The 22,490-nt window shown below is 41.1% G+C and overlaps 1 protein-coding gene across 4 annotated transcripts in view; it reads right to left on the bottom strand.

The window, feature by feature from the left end:
• b3glcta (beta 3-glucosyltransferase a) overlaps window positions 1–22,490 on the bottom strand; it is a 133,483-nt gene that overhangs the window by 38,437 nt on the left and 72,556 nt on the right. For all 4 annotated transcript variants that reach the window (XM_014213563.2, XM_014213565.2, XM_045724319.1 and 1 more), the window contains 5 exons: window positions 21,439–21,548; window positions 10,409–10,485; window positions 9,205–9,316; window positions 7,041–7,177; window positions 5,345–5,408 (listed from right to left, as the gene is read on the bottom strand). In XM_014213563.2, coding sequence (XP_014069038.2) covers window positions 5,345–5,408; window positions 7,041–7,177; window positions 9,205–9,316; window positions 10,409–10,485; window positions 21,439–21,548 — 500 coding nt within the window. The remainder of the gene's footprint in view (window positions 1–5,344; window positions 5,409–7,040; window positions 7,178–9,204; window positions 9,317–10,408; window positions 10,486–21,438; window positions 21,549–22,490) is intronic.

Below are 22,490 nucleotides of genomic sequence, written 5' to 3'. Positions count from 1 at the left end.
CTGTTGTGTCGTCTGCAAACTTGATGATTGAGTTGGAGGCGTGCATGGTCACGCAGTACAGGAGGGGGCTGAGCACGCATCCTTGTGGATCAGTGAAGTGGAGGTGTTGTTTCCTACCTTCACCACCTGGGGGCAGGAAGTCCAAGACCCAGTTTCACAGAGCGGGGTTCCTCTTGTCCAGATGGGATAGGGCAGTGCGACGGAGATTGCATCGTCTGTGGATCTATTGAGGCGGTAAGCAAACTGAAGTGGTTCTAGGGTGTCAGGTAAGGTAGAGGTGATATGATCCATAACAAGTCTCTCAAAGCACTTCATGATGACAGAAGTGCTACGGGGCGATAGTCACTTCGTTCAGTTACCTTTGCTTTCTTGGGTAGAGGAACAATGGTGGACATCTTGAAGCATGTGGGGACAGCAGACTGAGATAGGGACAGATTGAATATGTCCATAAACACTGTAGCCAGCTGGTCTGCGCATGATCTGAGGACGCGGCTAGGGATGCCGTCTGGGCCGGCAGCCTTGTGAGGGTTAACACTCTTAAATGTCTTACTCACGTCAGTGATTGTTTGTTTGTAGACCCTGCAGACTTACGAGCCCAATAACGCTGGAGTAGGAAAGGACTGTCTGGAGAAAACGCTGCATGTAAGAAGCTCTGGTTCGACGTGCCCTGAGAGTGGTGTTAGCATCTCTCTGTTCCAGAAGAATGTAGGCTACGAAATGAAGCAGCTACTTCACCTCCAACTCCAGGGGTCAACAGACTACACTTCAATAATCAAACCAAGATTTGGCACTCACTGCAGCTCACCAAAATGACAAATAAAACCTGTATTCACCAAAAAAGAAGCTAACCACCTAGCTAATGATTAGATAGCATGCAATATGTAACATTTCAAAACACTGACGGCGGTATTTACAACAAGAGCAAACATGTATCTACCAAAATAAAAGTGTCTTTGAAGCTCAATGCCAACATTTATACCAAGTCAATATCTGCTGTTAGCTAGCTACTGTTTAGGTAGGCTAACCTTTCAAGTAAGCTAAAGTTAGCTAAGCTTGATGCTAATTCTGTTTTTGAAATTAAAGATAAATTACGTACTCTGAATTGTTGTTTTCTTTTTATGGAGTAATGGTGACTAACCCCATTCCCGTACAAATTTGCACAACCGCGGCATTCAAAAGAGGGACTGTAGCGACTGTTGGCATCAAAATCTGGGGTGTGAACTACGTTTCCATTCAAGCGTTAATTGGCATGGTAATAGCCTGATAGTATTGGAGAAAAGTTGAAAAAAACTGCCCCCCTCTGACGCTGTACGTTAAATTGTGACGTGTCATGACATAACGTACAGCACGCATTATGCAACTCATTCTGTGTTGTACAGCCTCTCTCCACCAGGTGTAGCGCTTCTCTCTCAGATTATAAACAAGAAAGGGACAGGGACTGGGTGAGGGGGGATACCTAGTCAATTGTACAATTGAATGCATTCATTTTTTGTGTCATCACTGCATGCCATCATGACTCTCAAAAGCCACGACAGCCGCTATTTACTTCTGAAGATAACTTTAACGCCACCCTAAAAATCAGATTCAAATTCGACACAAACCTTCAAATAGGTATGTAATAACACATTATATAACCTCTTTATAGTGTTTTACTTACATTTTAGAGGTGATAAGTTGGACAGATTGGGTAAAAAAAGCTGTTTCCACACACAACATATCTCCCCCTTTCACTATCACTCAGTAGGTTTCACTTCCCCACCCGCCATTTTTAAAAAGATCCGACGGAGCTCATTGCCTTCTTCAATCATGCAGAGACGGGCAGCATGAAGGTCTCGTCATTGATTTTGCTGAAAATGGGAGAAATTGTGCTTTACAATGGTATTCACATTACAGTTGACCTAAAAGTATTACGCTTTTTGGGCGCTAAAATAAGGTAAATTGTATGGAATAGCACGATGTACAAAAGTGTGTTAGTTTCCGTTAACATTAGTTCACTAATGCTTAACAAGTTGTCATGGCAGATTATTTAGTCAATGATAAATGTGCGTTTTGTACCAACTTTACAATAAGTCTCAAAGAAACGTAGCTAATTAAAATGAAGAAATAATACATTTTATTTACCTTTATTTAACTAGGCAAGTCAGTTAAGAACAAATTCTTATTTTCAATGACGGCCTAGGAACAGTGGGTTAACTGCCTTGTTCAGGGGCAGAATGACAGATTTTTACCTTGTCAGCTCAGGGATTCGATCTTACTACCTTTCGGTTACTAGTCCAACGCTCTAACCACTAGGCTACCTACCGCCCCACATATAGCACACACAAGCTATTTTTAAACAATAATAAAGATAATATCTCTCAATAACATGAACTAGCATAACTACAAATAATGTATTAATAAAAAAAACTTAGCATACTGTTAATATTAATTAAGCCTTTACTAACATGAAACTGTCCTATCAGACCATTTTATTGGTGAATAGTTTAGATGCTGGGACTTAAGGTTATATACCTATTAACTAACATGAAATATCAGCTTTATAAATCATTTATTAATGCATTTTTGATAGCTTAGTAAATCTACATACAAATAATGAATGCTTCATAGATATATTAATTAATTAATTATTCTGCTTAACTAATGCATTAACTAATGTTAATATATCCTTATTGTAAAGTGTTATTCCCTGTCTTTCATATCGGAGGCTAAATCCATGAGGCAGAGAAATGTGAGTCCAGACAGTTGGAAGAAAAACCCAGCCGAGAGAAGGAGTGAGAGGGAGAGAGACAGGCATACAGTGACTGTTATTCTATTTCTCCCCTGAATGAAGGACTGAAGATGCTCTGAGATGAGGCTAAAAAAACAGAAAAGAAAGAAGGCGAAGTTACAAGACAGAGTGTCCCTCAGACAAATAATGTGACAGTCAGCAGGGCTTAAGGAGGAGGTAGATATGAGGAAGAAACTGCTTCTATTAGGCTATTGTCGGATGTAATGAGTTTGTGACACCAGGTTATATTTAAATTAAACTTCACTTGATTAGCATCTACTAGGCTTAAGACAATGTTAGTGTATAGAATCTCCTGCCAACAACAGCAGGAAAGGACAGGGGACAGCAGAGAAGGATAATACAAGTTGAAGAATGTGCAGTGTCATAAACTCGAAATTCATCCAATTGGCGACAGATTTTCATGAGAACATTCTAGAATTCGCAATAAAGAAAATATGTCATTTTTCCCACCAGTGGTGTGTTTCCACCAAATGGACTTGTTGCAGGCAAAAACCATGACGTGATGATATAGTGTGCACACAATGTATACTGAACAATTGTTGGTCCCATGTTTAATGAGCTGAAATAAAAGATCCCAGGCTCCTTCCATACGCACAAAAGCTTATTTCTCTCAAATGTTGCACACAAATTTGTTTATATCCCTGTCAGTGAGCATTTCTCCTTCGCCAAGATAATTCATCCACCTGACAGGTGTGGCATTTCAAGAAGCTGATTAAACAGCATGGTCATTACACAGGTGCACCTTGTGCTGGGGACAAAAAAAGGCCACTCTAAAATGCGCAGTTTTATCACACAACACAAATGTCTCAGGTTTTGAGGGAGCATGCAATTGGTATGCTGACGGCAGGAATGTCCACCAGAGATGTTGTCAGAGAATGTCATGTAAGCCGCCTCCAACGTTGTTTTAGAGAATTTGGCAGTGTGTCCAACTGGCCTCACAACTGCAGACCATGTGTATGGCGTTGTGTGGGTGAGCGGTTTGCTGATGTCAATGTTGTGAATAGAGTGCCCCATGGTTGCGGTGGGGTTATGGTTGGGCAGGCATAAGCTACGGACAATGAAAACCATTGCATTTTGTCGATGGCAATTTGAATACACAGAGATACCGTTACGAGATCCTGAGGCCAATTGTCGTGCCATTCATCCGCCGTTATCACCTCTTGTTTCTGCATGATAATGCACAGCTCCAAGTCACAAGGATCTGTACACAATTCCTGGAAGTTGAAAATGTCCCAGTTCTTCCATGGCCTGCAAACTCCACAGACATGTCACCCATTGAGCATGTTTGGGATGCTCTGGATTGACGTGTACGACAGCGTGTTCCAGCTCCTGCGAATATCCAGCAACTTTGCACAGCCATTGATGAGGAGTGGGACAACATTCCACAGGCCACAACCAACTCTATGCGAAGGAAATGTGTCTCGCTGCATGAGGGAAATGGCGGTCACACCAGATACTGACTGGTTTTCTGATCCATCCCTACCTTTTTTTTAAGGTATCTGTGACCAACTGATGCATATCTGTATTCCCAGTCATGTGTAATCCATAGATTAGAGCCTAATGAATTTATTTCAATTGACTGATCTCCTTTTAGGAACTGTAACTAAGTAAAATCTTTGAAATTGTTGCATGTTGCGTTTATATTTTTGTTCAGTATACTTTTACCACTTTAGATTTGTATTCGGTACATGAAAACTTAAGTTCAATGTGTTTCCATCGCATTTTCAACTGTACCGATAGTTTTGTCACAAAAGTGTTGCGTTAAATAGCAAACGTGCCAAATACTCTGGTCTTGGCACGTGCCCTCTAGCCAACAGCTCGCAGATACAGTGCGGGTAGGCTAGTCTACATGATGAGATTATTACGGATAAGAGCAAGAATATTTGTATTTGTCAAATAGCAGTCAAGCATCAAGTCACCAGAATAAGACCCTCGATATTTATTGGACAAGAGCATCAAGATCATTGTGCGCTTTCAACACCCTGTGAAGTTCATCATAACTTATTTCATCTGTAGCCTAATAAACTGAATGGTTTCCCGGTTCGTAGTGGGAGGACCGCACACCATATCATTGCGTGACTTCAAGTTTATTTCAATATGCTATTATATCAATATTTGCGCATAAAGGCGTTTCCACCACCATTGCTCACATAATTAATCTTACAGACACAAAAAGATCCTACCATGTTGAATGAAAAAAATATCTGTCTGCATTTATCAAATTGTACCGAAACTTCCTATTTCCATCAGAGCTGTCGTGATTTGTTTATACGGTACGACTTTAAGTACATATAAAACTGTAGATAGAAACGTGGTTAGTGACACACATTATGATACGATAACAACATCTGCTTTACTCCATGCCGTCATAAACTGTAGCCAAAATGTCAAAATATTAAAAACAAATCATTATTATCATAAATTACTCTTTAAAAGCATTTTCATTAGAACCAAGCATTTTGCTACACCCGCAATAACATCTGCTAAATATGGGTACGCGACCAATAACATTTTATTTGAACTCATAACAATAATGCGGTCGGATATAAATCTTACCTCATGCTTCAGATCGATAGTGAAGTCAGACTTGAGTGGATCATCTCTCACTTTGTTTGCGAGCCTGGAACATCAAATCACTGTCTATTAGAATTTGCAGTTAGAACTGAATAAAATATGATTATTTTCCCTAGACCACTAGGAATGTAACAATGATTGATGATATAATGAAAAAAACAGTATAACAAAAGTTATTGTCCAGCAGAGAACATTATTGCTGAGATGTGGTTGCTATTCAGGTTTCTAAAGACCACTAGGGAAGAAGCAAGATCTATGTTAGCAGTGAATACTATAGGTCAGGTATTCCCATACTATACCCCCCAGGGGTACGTGCAATGCCGTCGGGGGTACGCCAAATAAAAATGTGATTCACATAAAAAAAATATATTACAACACCTACTATTTGAAGGGTTTTTCTTTATTTTTACTATTTTCTACATTGTAGAATATTAGTGAAGACATCAAACCTATGAAATAACACATATGGAATCATGTAGTAACCAAAAAAGTGTTAAACAAATCAAAATATGTTTAGATTTGAGATTCTTCAAATAGCCACCCTTTGCCTTGATGACAGCTTTGCACACTCTTGGCATTCTCTCAACCAGCTTCGCCTGGAATGCTTTTCCAACAGTCTTAAAGGAATTCCCACATATGCTGAGCATTTGTTGACTGATTTTCCTTCACTCTGCAGCCCAACTCATACCAAACCATCTCAATTTGGTTGAGGTTGGGGGATTATGGAGGCCAGGTCATCTGATGCAGCACTCAATCACTCTCCTTCTTGTTAAATAGCCATTACTCAGCCTGGAGGTGTATTAAGTCATTGTCCTGTTGAAAACAAATGATAGTTTCACTAAGCCCAAACCAGACGGGATGGCGTATCACTGCAGAATGCTGTGGTAGTCATGCTGGTTAAGTGTGCCTTGAATTCTAAATAAATCACAGACAGTGTCACCAGCAAAGCACCCCTCACACCATAACACCTCCTTCTCCATGCTATACGGTGGGAAAAACACACGCGGAGATCATCCGCGTCTCACAAAGACATGGCGGTTGGAACCAGAAATCTCCAATTAGGACACATTTCCACCGGTCTAATGTCCACTGCTCGTGTTTCTTGGCTCAAGGAAGACTCTTCTTCTTATTGCTGTCCTTTAGTAATGGTTTCTTTACAGCAATTCGACCATGAAGCCCTAATTCACACAGTCTCCTCTGAACAGTTGATGTTGAGTTGTGTCTGTTACTTGAACTCTGTGAAGCATTTTTTTGGGCTGCAATTTCTGAGGCTGGTAGCTCTAATGAACTTATCCTCTGCAGCAGAGGTAACTCTGGGTCTTCCATTCCTGTGGCGGTCCTCATGAGAGCCAGATGTATAAATAGATCTATGGATGCAAGGACTGACAGATCCATCAGATCAAATGTATAGTTCTAACTATGTTTTAAAGCTATGACGTGTTTGTTTTCAATTGACATTGTTTACAAACAATGGAGTAAAACAAGCTTATATTTTGGGTTCTGATCGGATAAGACAGTTGAATGAGGCATTCATAAGTTATATTTTCCAAGAAGAAATAGCTATATAATTAATTTAGAAGTCCAAAAATGTATGTACAAATCACAGATTGCAACTATAAAGAAAGGTAGATGGAGACAACAAAAGTTAAAGGAAGTTAGATATAGATTAGGATCTGACCTGTCAAGCAGGGGGATGCTAAGGGCCCAGGCAGCAGAGAAGTCTGGGTATTTAAAGATGGAGGGGTTCTCTGCAAAGGCGTAGTGGTGGATGATGGTCGACTCCTCGTCATGGAGAGGTTTACCCAGGAACCACTCCTGAGGGATGGATGTGACATCATCAGCATCATGATGACATAGCTGCTAATGCGCCACACATCTGGGCTGTATTCATTGAGATTAAGAATTATAAACATTGTAGAAATAAATGTAATAAAAAGAGCAAACTTTATTCCCAATTCGACATGTCAGGCAAATGTACGTACGTCTTTTAAAAAAACGACTGCTTCCATGCGTACACTTCTTTTAATCTGTTAAACGGAAGCATACAGTATCTGAGGGGAGTCTACCAGTTATATTAGTAGTAGTTGTTTTTAAAGTACCCAAAACTATTTTCAGACTTTATTTGACCATGGTAAAGATGGTCCCTGCGTTAATACTGAATCGAAGTCACACATACAGTGTGATGTATTAAAGTGAGTCATAAGACCGCCTACATCCTCTCCTCATCCCTGATACAGTGCTGTGCTCGGAGCTCAGCACTGTGTGTACCCCGCACAATGACACGTCACCGGTACACTCTGTATATAGCCTCATTATTGCGTTACTTTTTTTGTCTTTTTTTTAACTTTAGTTTATTTAGTAAATATTTTCTTAACTCTATTTTCTTAAAACCGCATTGTTGGTTAAGGGCTTGTCAGTAAGCATTTCAGGGTAAGGTCTACACCTGTTGTACTTGTCGCATGTGACAAATACAATTTGATTTGATTTGTGTGATGATGAGATAATAATGAATTCTATTTCTCACTTGGAATTGGAATCCCTTACAGGTTCCAGGCTGTCCCGGCTAGCAGATGGAGTGTTCACTTAATTACTATGCATCGTTTTCAGAGTAAGAATAACTTGAACCTCGGCTCTCTGTTAAGGTCTGGTGTACCTCCGGAAGGTGTAATTAGTTTGATGTTGTTCATTGGACGGTGTCGGGATGTACTAATCAGGATGGCCGTTGGATGATTTCTAGCTCTTTCCCATGCTTTGGTTTAAAGCCTGTTTCAACTGTCGAGGCTTATCAAAACACAAATCATTCACCCATAAATCTTAGCAACAAAAACATAATTTGTGAATTCCCAAGATTAAAAATGTTATGTTTGACAGTAGGAGAGCCAAGTAATTTGAAACACTTATAAAACCTACAGAAATGATTGATGGTAACAAAATCCAGAAAGTTTAAGCATTCACTTTGCTGCAGTCAATAGGATGATGTTACTTTGAAAAAAATGAAGCAACACTATCAACTGTCGTTATCTGGTTTTATCCTCGCAATCCACTTATTCAAAACAAAATTGATATTAACTCAATAACACTGGAGGACAAAACCTTTTCTATTGGCATTCTGTTTGTGGTTTAAAACAACTCGCTAATCAACCGGCAACACCCGGATCCTGAACCTCAGAGAGAGAGCAGCTCTGGAGACAAGCTCGGAGTAAAATGGTTAATATCACCTTAAGACACAAAACAAAACCCTCCCTGCATCTGTGCTGCTGCTAAAAAACAATCATAACATCATTATTATCAATGGGCCTCCGGCTAGCCAGGCGGCTAAAGCTGCTCATACTGTGTTTGAAAAAGAGTCAATCGTTAATCCCAGACGCTAATCACTGCTGTTGGCTAGGGTCTGAGTTTCCGAGATTAGGTCCAACCCAATGACTCTATTACAGCAGCTGAGACAGACGGCTAGTGCTCAGTCATTGGCCAAGGAGAAGTGAAGTACTGTGATTACGGTACCAAGTAAAGGTAATTTGGACCAAAATGTTAGTATGAGATCCATTAGACACTCTGTGGCACATACAAGAATGCTAGTGTACTGGAGTTTATTTTTCTAAACAAAGGTTTCATGTCTAAAGAGACAGACAGACAGACAGACAGACAGACAGACAGACAGACAGACAGACAGACAGACAGACAGACAGACAGACAGACAGACAGACAGACAGACAGACAGACAGACAGACAGACAGACAGACAGACAGACAGACAGACAGACAGACAGACAGACAGAGACAGACAGACAGAGTGGTCACTAAGTAGATATCATTATTACAATCCTAAATCTGTGGGTCACTTACTTTTCTCCTGTCAAACTTCCTGAGGGCCTGGAGCAGCTTGGTCACCTTGACGTTAGTCTCCTCTTCCAGAAACACTAACCAGGACGAGTTCTTCCCAAACAACGAGGAGAAGCTAAGGAGGCAGAAACATCGTCAGACCTTTACACAGCTTATTGAACCAGTGGATACATTCATGATATGACCTATTTGTTTTGATCTTGTAGCAAAAGGCTAGCCTGGTCCCAGATCTGTTTGTGCTCTTGCCTACTCCATCACTGTTGTCATTGTTTGGCAAGAAAATTCAAAAAGGAGTTAGCAAGAGAGCCGAAACAGACTGGCACCCAGGCTAGCAAAAGGCCGAACAGGGCATAAGGTGACGGCTATAGGTAACTATCATAGTATGGTAGGTAATCCTGTTATACAATAGGAGAAACATTCTAACATTCAAACTAATTAACTATTGTGTGTATAGACCTTGTAGTACATCATGCTGCACAGAGTAAACAAAACTTTCATATAACCTGAAATATTGCTACAAGGTTATTTGCCAAAGATTATTTGTGAAAAATGGTTAGTAAAGTTAGCAATTATTTCCCCCCTCTTTTTTTACCTGACCCTATCAGATGGAGACAGCCATACGCTTTTCAACAACGGATTTTATAAAAATGACATAGTTAAATGACAACCAATGTAATTTGCTAACAAAGCCCAATATTGCAGAAGCCATGTGACAAACATTTGAATGCTGAAAGTGACGAGTAGATCAGGAATAGGCTTACCTCTCAATGGTCAGCGCGCGAAGCTGCACACAGCATGCAATTTAAATAGGCTACTGATATTGCCTGGGGTTATTCGACATGCAAAATGACTTGCAGATCAATGACTGTCAACATAATTACATTCTTAGTTTGACACTGAAGGAGAGGACACAGTTGTCACAAAATATGAGCGGTATTTTCAGAAGGTAAAAATAAAGTAATTTGAGCCAACAAAAAAAACTGAGCAGCCGATTCGTAAAGTTTGAATAGATTTTCTGACTGATACATGCTACATTTGGATAGGTTTCGGATCCCGCAGACCATGCACTCATATCTTAAACATTTGAACCGGGGACCAATGCCTACCGGTGAATCGTTATGTCCCTACTGTACTGTATGGAATTACAAGATGGAAGTCTTTGTGGATGTTGCTGCTCTTTTGAAAGCTGACAGGCCTGAGCACTTACTAAGGCAGCAGAGGAAGGATGCTCCAGTCTCCCTCATTGTCTGTCAAACTGTGGAGGAGCAGGACTGGAGGGGGTGTCTGAAAAGAAAAACTGTGTTTAAGTCAAGCCAGACAGGGAAACCCTTGTTACTTTACAGCAGTGGGACCTCTGGAAATCTTGACTTTACAGCAGTAACATAAAGAAGTCTAAGAGTAACCAAGGGATTCTTAACTTAAGAGCAGAGTAGCTAAGGAAGTCTACAGAAGTAATCCAAGGAAGTATTTTCTTTACAGTAGAGTAGAGTAACTAACAAAGTATTTACTTTAAAGCAGTAAAATAGAGGAAGTCAATTTGGAGCAGAGTAACCAAAGAAGTCTTTAGTTTACAGCAGGAGGAAGGACAACCTTAGGAACCTTTGGAAGGACAGTCCTCAAAGAGGCTGGTTCTAGATTGGAAACAACTGTGTTTGTTTAGTTAGAGACAGCCGAGACACATGAACAAAGCTTAAGTACTGATATTGTTCATTACGATAAGTAGCATATACTAGAGAATAGAGGTCGACCGAATAATTGGAATGGCCGATTAATTGGGGCCGATTTCAAGTTTTCATAACAATCGGTAATCGGTATTTTTGGCCACCGATTTGCCGATTTTAAAAATATTTTTTATAATTTTTTATTATTATTATATATATTTTTTTACACCTTTATTTAACTAGGCAAGTCAGATTAATAACACATTCTTATTTACAATGACGGCCTAGAAACGGGGGTTAACTGCCTTGTTCAGGAGGGATTCGTTTTTGCAACCTTCGGTTACCAGTCCAACGCTCTAACCACCTGCCTTACATTGCACTCCACAAGGATTAACAGGCTGACTACCTGTAATGCGAGGGCAGCAAGAAGCAAAGGTAAGTTGCTAGCTAGCATTAGACTTATATAAAACAATCAATCTTAACATAATCACTAGTTAACTACACATGGTTGATGATATTACTAGTTTATCTAACGTGTCCTGCGTTGCATATGATCGATGCGGTGCCTGTTCATTTTCATTGAATCACAGCCTACTTCGACAAACGGGTGTTGATTTAACAAGCGCATTTGCGAAAAAAGTACTGCCGTTGCACCAATGTACCTAACCATAAACATCAATGCCTAACAGCAATATTTAGACTTAGTCACCCGTTAGATAAAATACAGAATGGTTCCGTATGTCACTGAAAGAAAAAAACTGTTGTTTTCGAGATGATAGTTTCCAGATTCGACCATATTAATGACCCAAGGCTCGTATTTCTGTGTGTTTATTATATTATAATTAAGTCTATGATTTGATAGAGCAGTCTGACTGAGCGGTGGTAGGCAGCAGCAGGCTCGTAAGCATTCATTCAAACAGCACTTTTGTGCGTTTTGCCAGCAGCCCTTCGCTGTGCTTCAAGCATTGCGCTGTTTATGACTTCAACCTGGGTGGGTATAATTTGTGGAAGGTTCCAACAGGAATCTATTCCAAAAACTTCGTAAATAACAAGGTTTCCAAAAAACAACACATACAAAGTTGTATAGCGGCAGAATAAGATACCGGGTAGGGAGTGGTCTATTTCATTGCGTTTTTCACTCATCACGTTTATTCGGAAAAAATGTCTGTCCTCACTCTGGTTGCCTATAGACAAACATTAAGAATAAGCTACGTGGTGAGTTGATGCCTATTCGGCAGCTAGTTAGCTAGGTTTGTATGCGTTGCTACTTTGTATGTGTTGTTGGTTGGCAACCTTTTACTTTACTTTTTTTGGAACAGATTCCTGTTGGAACGTTCCACAAATTATACCCACCCCTTCAAGCCTGTCAACTCCCAAGATTAGGCTGGTGTAACCGATGTGAAATGGCTAGCTAGTTAGCGGGGTGCACGCTAATAGCGTTTCAAACGTCACTCGCTCTGAGACTTGGAGTAGTTGTTCCCCTTGCTCTACATGGGTAACGCTGCTTCGAGGGTGGCTGTTGTCGATGTGTTCCTGGTTTGAGCCCAGGTAGGAGCGAGGAGAGGGACTGAAGCTATACTGTTACACTGGCAATACTAAAGTGCCTATAAGAACATTCAATAGTCAAAGGTATATGAAATACAAATCGTATAGAGAGAAATAGTCCTATAATTCCTATAATAATATAATAACTACAACCTAAAACGTCTTACCTGGGAATATTGAAGACTCATGTTAAAAGGAACCACTAGCTTTCATATGTTCCCATGTTCTGAGCAAGGCACTTAAACATTAGCTTTCTTACATGGCACATATTGCACTTTTACTTTCTTCTCCAACACTTTGTTTTGCATTATTTAAACCAAATTGAACATGTTTCATTATTTATTTGAGGCTAAATTGATTTTATTGATGTATTATATTAAGTTAAAATAAGTGTTCATTCAGTATTGTTGTAATTGTCATTATAAAAAAAAGAGAGGAAATAATCGGCAGCGGGGTTTTTGGTCCTCCAATATTCGGTATCGGCGTTGAAAAATCATAATCGGTCGACCTCTACTAGAGAAATGTGAATTTTGAAATGAAATACGTTTTCTAATATGGGTGATTGTTAAGGGGAGAATTGATGGCTACAACCATCACACTAGTAGTTTAAAGGATCATCTTAAAAAACGGTGGAGCACATTCATTCACATTTTAACATCTTGACCATGTTCTGTTATAATATCCACCCTGCACAGCCAGAAGAGTACTGGCCACCCCTCATAGCCTGGTTCCTCTCTAGGTTTCTTCCTAGGTTTTTGGCCTTTCTAGGGAGTTTTTCCTAGGGAGTTTTTCCTAGCCACCGTGCTTCTTTCACATGCTTTGCTTGCTGTTTGGGGTTTTAGGCTGGGTTTCTGTACAGCACTTTGAGATATCAGCTGATGTACGAAGGGCTATATAAATAAATTTGATTTGATTTGATTTAATGCTATAAACTTATCGTTCTTTTTATCGTTATCGCATCAATTCAGGCAATTTATCACAATATGGATTTTTGTCCATATCACCCAGCTTTACTAAGTACCTATACAATGGCTATACAATGGCTAAAACAAACAAACTGTGTGTAGCCTAAAAAAATTGCTTTTGGAGATGAAAACACAAACTTGGTTTCAATCAAACCTTCTCTGATTCCGAGTTGAAGGGCATGTGAGGTAATCAGTAGTGGCCTGAGGTAGTCTCACACAGAGAAGAAAACAAGGGTTCATGACTGCATCCACTCCACTCAGCAGACTGGAGACCAAGGGGGACCATGCCAGTCACAGAAACATAGCCTCTCTCCAGATTGATTTAAATACTCAGGCTACTCAACAGCAATGTCCCACAAACAATTACCATCCCAACATCATAGTACTGGACTGTAACTCATTAACCCTAGTCTGTGTCCAGTATGATAACCACATTAGTCAGCCGGGGGTTTGCAAGCAGCTCAGTCAAGCCCCATATACACACTAACAACATAACGAGGCTCATAATGGTATGTTCACCCATCTAAACTTGACTTTCAACTCACCTTAGGTAGTAAGAAATAAGTCAGTTCAAACACCAGGCAGGCTGCAAGGACAAAAAGCTATGGCTTTACGCCACTTCTAAAAGAACGATTGCCAGATCTGAGAGGAGAGTGGCATGAGGAAGCAGAGTTGGGTGATGGCCACTGTGTGCGTGCAGACTCATAATCAGCAGCAGACTATTTGCATTGAACCCCCCCCCCCTCCCTTTGTTCTTACATTGTTGCTACTCACTGTTTATTATCTATGCATAGACACTTCACCCCTACCTACATGTTCAAATTACCTCAATTAACTAACCTGTACACCCGCACATTGACTCGGTACCGGTAGATAGCCTCTTTATTGTTATTTTATAGTGTTTCTTTTTTATATTTTTTATTGAGTAAATATTTTCTTAACTATTTTCTTAAAACTGCATTGTTGGTTAAGGGTTTGTAAGTTAGCATTTCACTACACCTGTTGTATTTGGTGCATGTGACAAATTATTTTATTTTATTTGAGCAGGAGAGAGAGAGAGAGACAGATAGAGAGACAGAGAGAGAGCATGATGTGGACATGGAGCAGAGCGGAGGAATGGGAGGCTGATTGAGAGGTGACTCAGGGTCAGAGAGACACAGCCATCATAGAGACACAGTATGCTTTAATCATGGAGTAGACTAGGTGGGGTGTGTGTGGCAAGGGTGGGGGAGCCTGGTCCCAAGACTCCAAAACTGCCAAGCTCCAACAGCCACAGCCTCCATACTCATACAAATCAAATCAAACTTTATTTGCCACATGCGCCGAATACAACAAGTGTGGACTTTACCGTGAAATGCTTACTTACAAGCCCTTAACCAACAGTGCAGTTCAAGAAGAAGAAAATATTTACCAAGTAAGCTAAAATAAAAAGTAATAATAAAAGTAAAACAATAAGAATAACGAGGCTATATACAGGGGGCACCGGTACCGAGTCAGTGTGCAGGGGTACAGGCTAGTTGAAGCAATCTGTACATGAAGGTGGGGGCGAAGTGACTATGCATAGGTAATAAACAAGCAGTGAGTAGCAGCAGTGTATAAGAGGGGGGGGTCAACTATCCGGTGGAGATTTTTATGAATTGTTCAGCAGTCTAATGGCTTTGGGGTAGAAGCTGTTGAGGAGACTTTTGGTCCTAGACTTGGCACTCTAGTACCGCTTGCCAGATTATTTTGCACTTCCTAAGGCTTCCACTAGATGTCAACAGTCTTTAGAAAGTTGTTTCAGGCTTCTACAGTGAACAGAGAGCAAACGAGAAGGCCGGCAAGTTGGTGACTCAGAAAAGAATATGAGTTCAGTGGCGCGAGTTCACGTGAGAGGTAGCTGTGTTCCATTACATTTTTGAAGACATTGGAATTGTCCGGTTGGAATATTACTGAAGATTTATGTTAAAAAGGCCCTAAAGATTGATGCTATACATCGTTTGACATGTTTCTACGAACGTAAATATACGTTTTTGTTGACTTTTCGTCGTGAACTGTTCGGCGAGCTTCCTACATTTGGAGCAGCTTACTGAACGCGCTAACAAAAAGGAGGTATTGTAAATGATGGACTTTATCCAACAAAACAACATTTATTGTGGACCTGGGATTCCTGGGAGTGCATTCTGATGAAGATCATCAAAGGTAAGTGAATATTCATAATGCTATTTATGAATTTAGAAGACTCCAAAATGGCGGGTATCTGTATTGCCTGATGTTGTTTTCTGAGCGCCGTACTCAGATTATTGCAAAGTGTGCTTTCCCCGTGAAGCTTTTTTGAATCTGTCACAGCGGTTGCATTAAGGAGATGTTTATCTATAATTCTTTGATTAACAGTTCAATATTTTATCAACGTTTATGATGAGTATTTCTATAAATTGATGTGCTCGTTCACCGGAAGTTTTTGAAGGAAAAACATTTCTGAACATTACAGGCCAATGTAAATACGGGTTTTTGGATATAAATATGAACTTTATCGAGCAAAACATACTTGTATTGTGTAACATGAAGTCCTATGAGTGCCATCTGATGAAGATCAAAGGTTAGTGCTTAATTTTAGCTGTATTTCTGGTTTTTGTGACGCTTCTCCTTGCTTGGAAAATAGCTGTGTGGTTTTTCTTGTCATGGTGATGTGCTAACATAATCTAATGCTATGCTTTCTCCGTAAAGCCTTTTTGAAATCGGACAGTGTGGTTGGATTAACGAGAATCTTATCTTTAAAATGGGATATAATATTTCTATGTTTGAGAAATTTGAATTATGAGATTTTTGTCATTTTGAATTTGGCGCCCTGCTATTTCACTGGCTGTTGAATAGTGTGTCCCGCAGGTGGGACAGTCACGTCCCACATACCCAAGAGAGGTTAAAGGTTTTGTTCACATCAGCTACCGAGAGCATTATCACACAGTCATCCAGAACAGCTGGTGCTCTCGTGCATGCTTCAGTGTTGCTTTTCTCGAAGCGAGCATAAAAGGCCTTCCCTGTGGCTCAGTTGGTAGAGCATGGTGTTTGCAATGCCAGCATGGTGTGTGCAACGCCAGGGTTGTGGGTTCGATTCCCACGGTGGGCCAGTACAAAAAAAAAAATGCATGAAATGAAATGGATGCATTCACTACTGTAAGTCGCTCTGGATAAGAGCATCTGCTAAATTACTAAAATGTAAATTTAGCTTGTCTGGTAGGCTCGCGTCACTGGGCAGCTTGCGTCTGGGTTTCCCTTTGTAGTCCGTAATAGTTTTCAAGCCCTGCCACATCCAACGAGCGTCAGGGACGGTGTAGTAGGATTCAATCTTAATCCTGTATTGACGCTTTGCTTGTTTGATGGTTCGTCTGAGGGCATAGCGGGATTTCTGATAAGCGTCGGATCCCGCTCCTTGAAAGTGGCAGCTTTAGCCTTTAGCTTGATGCAGATGTTGCCTGTAATCCATGGCTTCTGGTTGGGATATGTACGTACAGTCACTGTGGGGACGACGTCGTCGATTGATGAAGCCAATGACTGAGGTGGTGTATTCCTCAATGCCATTGGATGAATCCCGAAAGATTTTCCAGTCTGTGCTAGCATAACAGTCCTGTAGTGTAGCATCCGCGTCATCTGACCAGTTCCAAATTGAGCGAGGCACTGGTATTTCCAGCTTTAGTTTTTGCTTGTAAGCAGGAATCAGGAGGATAGAACTGTGGTCAGATTTGCCAAATGGAGGGCGGAGGAGAGGTTTGTATGCATCTCTGTGTGTGGAGTAAATGTGGTCTTGGATTTTTTCCCCCTGGTTGTACATGTGACATGCTGGTAAAAATTTGGTAAAACTGATTTAAGTTTGCCTGCATTAAAGTCCCCAGCCACTTGGAGCGCCGCTTCTGGGTGAGCATTTTCTTCTTTGCTTATGGCCTTATAGAGTTGGTTGAGAGCGGTCTTAGTGCCAGCTTCACCTTGTGGTGGTAAATAGACGGCTACGAATAATACAGATGAGAACTCTCTTGGTAGATGGTGTGGTCGACAACTTATCATAAGGTATTCTTCCTCAGGCGAGCAATACCTCAAGACTTCTTCAATATTAGAGACATCGCGCACCAGCTGTTATTGACAAAAAGACACACACCCCCACCCCTCGTCTTACCAGAGGTAGCGTCTCTTTTTCTGCCGGTGCATAGAAAATCCCGCCAGCTCTATATTGTCTGTTTCTTTATTCAGCCACGTCTCAGTGAAACATAGGATGTTACAGTTTTTAATGTCCCGTTGGTAGGATAATCTTAATAATAGGTCATACATTTTATTTTCTAACGATTGCACGTGTAAGCGGTGCGTAACTGGCTGCAGGGAAGTCAGGCGCAGGAGAGCAGAAATGGGTCACAGCCGGAACACTTTAATAATGCAAAAACAAACGGCACCCAGAACAGCAAAATACGGGTTGGAAATACCCATAGCAAACCAGTCTAAATAGCACAAAACACTTACAACAAACAATTCCACACACAGACATGGGGGGAACAGAGGGTTATATACACACGACAAGTAATGAGGGAATGTAAACCAGGTGTGTGGGAAAACAAGACAAAACAAATGGAAAATGAAAGGTGGATCAGCGATGGCTAGAAGACCGGTGATGTCAACCTCCGAACGTTGCCCGAACAAGGAGGAGAACCGACTTCGGCGGAAGTCGTGAAAGCACGTTAGCAAGGAGAATGGAAGGCATTGGGAGTTTACTAGCTCGCCTCCGGCTTCTCAGAAGGATCCCCGATCTTGGTCCCCTTTTCCGGCATTTTTTCTTCACGCAAAAGGCGTGGATCTGGGTCTGTTCCAGTGAAAGCAGAATATCTTTCATCATCACACTCTTTAAAGGAAAAAGTTTATTCCAGTCCATGGTGAGTAATTGCTTTTCTGATGTCCAGAAGTAATTTTTGGTCATAAGAGACGGTAGCAGCAACATAATGTACACAATAAATAAAAAAATAAGTTACACAAAATGCCCCAAAAATAACAAAATTGCACAATTGGTTGGGAGAATGTAAACCGTCAGCCATGTTCTTCGGCGCAATCATATGCACGCACACACTGCGAGCTCCTGCAAGTGACTGTCTTACACACAGCCACTTTTTATAGAAATATGCAGCTGAATAAGTTTCACTATACACTGAGTATACCAAACATTAGGAACTCCTTCCTAATATTGAGTTGCACCCCTTCCCCTTTGCCCACAGAACAGCCTCAATTCGTCAGGGCCTGGACTCTACAAGGTGTCAAAAGTGTTCCACAGGGATGCTGGCTCACTTTGACTCCAATGCTTCCCACAGTTGTGTCAAACTGGCTGGATATCCTTTGGGTGCTGGACCATTCTTGATACACACGGGAAACTGTCGAGTGTGAAAAATCCAGCAGCATTGCAGTTTTTGACACAAACCGGTGCGCCTTGCACCTACTACCATAGCCCATTCAAAGGCACTTAAATATTTTGTCTTGCCCATACAACCCTCTACATGACACACATACACAATCCATGTCTCAATTGTCAATTTAAGGCATAAAAATCATTCTTTAACCTGTCTCTTCCCCTTAAGTGGAAGTGGATTTAACAAGTGACATCATTAAGGGATCATAGCTTTCACCTGGATTCACCTGGTCAGTCTATGTTCTTAATGTTTTGTATACTCAGTGTATAACCCTTATATGACATCCAGATCCAGGGGGATATTGAGGCAACACAGGGAGGCCAGCCAGATATATTACAGTTAAGATCACATCCAATCACTGTGTGATTATATGAGTTTGTTTCGTCGATTGCTGAGGGACCCCTGTAGCCTGACGACTCACACTAAATTATTCCACTGCTCTGTCGTTCGCTACGTTTGCTACATACTGAAGTCTGAGACTGCCATCATTGAAGTTGTTTGTGGTGACAAAGGACACGAGGGGCTTAGTACAAAACAAAGTCATCAGCGATTGGATCGTCTTTAACCAATCAGAGTATCAAAGCCAATGGCTCTTTACCCAAGTATGTTCTGGCTCTGGCCCAACCCATTGGTTTGTGGACCAATCAGATGGCCCCGAATGTGTTGGCATTCGGTGAAGGGTCGGTGAGGTACTCAGATCCAGACGCGTAGGAGAAACTAACGTCCGTGGGTGTGGTGTAGCTTTTGGTCGGAGAGAGAAGTCTGGGTATCCAGACAATGCCCTGCTCTGCTCTACTGACCTTGCAAAGACATACAAGGAAAAATGTATCTCTAATGTTTGCTTTTTATCAAGTTAACCTGAGTTTTCTGAAGTTTGCTATTGAGTGACCACAGTTATCACTCACTAAATAACTAACTTGAACAGAGATTGGGTTAAATTACCTATGCAATATCTAGCGAAAACAATCTTGAAAATATAACTTCAAAATACAACCCACACAACACACACACAGCTTTCAAGACATGGTGAGCGACCTAATCCTTGACCATCCCTGCAAGAGGCAACCTACCAGTTACCCTGGTAGGTAACTGTAATATGCGGTCAAATGTATGAGTTAGTCTATGTTCCAGGGTTCAGCTAAATGGATGGATGTAATGGTGGTTCTAACTAGGTGACATCTGAGAACAGGATAGGTTTAAAAAATGTAAACGATGTTCTCTTGGACTGCAGCTGATTTACATACTGAAGGCCTGAATGTGTATAATCCAGGGCACAGTTTTTCTAAACATTTATTCAAATCCCAAATTATCCTATACTGTGTTAAATTCTGCTCCCCTTCAGATGTGGTCCCTCCTATTTAAAAAAAAAAATGTTTGAAAAACACAACAGAATCAAGTATGTAACATATCACATTATATTTGCTACAACAAATATTATATCATCCCATGACATTTGGTCTAAATATTGTCTTCCTCTATCTTTCTAAAATAAAGTCAGAACAGGATTGAGACAACACAGGATAATTTTGATCTGGAATAAATGTTTTGAATGACGCTGACAGAATACAATATGATGTAGTCTGTTTAACAAAGGCAACCATGGTGATGTATTTCATTGCATTACACTACTGGACAACACACTATGCTACCAGTACCTAGTTTTCTCTACCGTTCAGATGGGGCTGCGATCTGAGACAATGATCGTTTCCTTTATATCAAAAGCAATACTGACACCATGTGGCAACGAGCATGGACTGCACTGGTGCCTCTCATGGTTAATTGATGCTGATTAAGTTCATTGTGAAAAGACATCATTTATTTCCTTGGTTGTCTGCAGTATCGGTACAGAACTGAAACTCTGCTTGTTAATTAGGTTGTATAACACCGTGTTAAAGGAAAAAGCTGCAGTTGAAACAACAACAAAGCAAACACCCCATCACTGTTTTGGTAAACAGCTGAGAGATGGGGCTGGAAAAATGTAACCACTCTCAATGGTTTTATTTAATTAATTTAAAAGTCTAGCTTTCTCGCTCACAAGCCCGCACTGCTATTTGATCTCGCATCCTCTGTCTCGCAAACACAGCTGACCACCCTCTTGAAATACTTCAGCCGGAAGCGTCACCGAAAAGCTAGCAATTCTATGGCACGGATGGTGGTATTTAAACGTAAAGAGTTGAACTTGACTCAGTTACACTAAGCTGATGGTTTTCCACTCTAATTATTCCAAAAGAGTAACAGATATGACGGCTATATGCTCCACAGGGAGCGTAGAGGAATAAGTAGGTAAGTAACAGCCATGAACCATATTACTTAGAGAAGATGGTTGAAGTTAAGGGATGCTGTTGTTTTTCTAAAAACCTGTGTGTGTGTGTGTGTGTGTGTGTGTGTGTGTGTGTGTGTGTGTGTGTGTGTGTGTGTGTGTGTGTGTGTATTACTATCCTTGTGGGTACTGGAAATCCACAAAAGTCCCCACAAGGGTAGTAAAACAAGGAATTCTCCTTCGTGGGGACGAGGACAGGCTATTTTAGGCATAGGGGTTAGGTTTATGGTTCCAATTAGGGTAAAATGGAAAGGAAATCAATTGTAGTTCCCCAAAAAGGATAGTAAAACATTTGCTGTGTGTGTGTCTTTAAGTGGTGCTGGTGGTACCTGTGTGAGGCTCTGAGTCTGTTGTAACAGGTCTGCTCTCTGTCTTTCCGCCCAACTCATGTGGAATGAGTTACTCTGGCTCTGGATCACAAACACTATCTCTTGCAGGTCTGCAACACACAGACAGCACAGGAACAGATAAGAGACACAGGCACACACATCAGGTTAGAAAAACACAGCACAGGATGTGAATTAGCGCCACACCAACACAACACATTCCCCTTCAAAAGATATTCTAGGCATAATCAACGGCTCTCTTAAATTCCCACACAAACACTACCTTACTCTGACCTCCATGGTTAGTATGACAATCACCATCCCATGAATAAAAGTTTAATCTGGCCTGAGTGTCCATGAATGTCACTCTCGCACACATACACACACACACACACGCACGCACGCACACACAGTAAATGATGATCAGTCAGATGGGGTTGGCTAATGGAGTGACAGAACACAACAGATAGCTGAATCAGCCTAAAGCCTAGCTGTCCACTGTGTGTGGCAGAGGCAGAGAAATAAGATGGGCAGCCTAGTAAATATTATTGAGTATCTCCAGTGTGTAACAAGCCTGAGGTTAACGGGGAGCCTGTTGTAGCCGCTCGACAATATCTCTTTAACGGCCTCGATCGCTCTTTAGAGAAGTGGGCCGCCTCGGCGTGCGACACGTTTACATATCATTATTGTGACCTTTATAGGGCCCATATTACAGTCGGGCTTCATGTGGAATCCATTTACAGAATAGTAATGATGGGATGGGGGCCTTCCCTGTGTGACGAATCACATCGGTGGCCATGGGAACAACTGTAAACTACATAAGCTCTCGGTCTCTCTCGCTTGCCAATGGAATAACAACCTGGCTGAAGGATTAATGGAGTAAAGAATGTGTGCAATTTTCACCCATCACACTGTTCAATGGAATTACACCCAACGACCCTCATCCAATCTCCTAAGCTGTCTTTGACAAGTTTGTGAGGATTGTGAAAACATAGTTGTCTCACACATTGGGAAAGCAGGCCACATCCAGCTGCTGTACTGACTGACTGGACGGA

Source organism: Salmo salar, chromosome ssa09 (assembly GCF_905237065.1).
Source record: "Salmo salar chromosome ssa09, Ssal_v3.1, whole genome shotgun sequence".
Lineage (NCBI taxonomy): Eukaryota > Metazoa > Chordata > Actinopteri > Salmoniformes > Salmonidae > Salmo > Salmo salar.
This window is presented reverse-complemented; position numbering and strand designations above follow the sequence as displayed.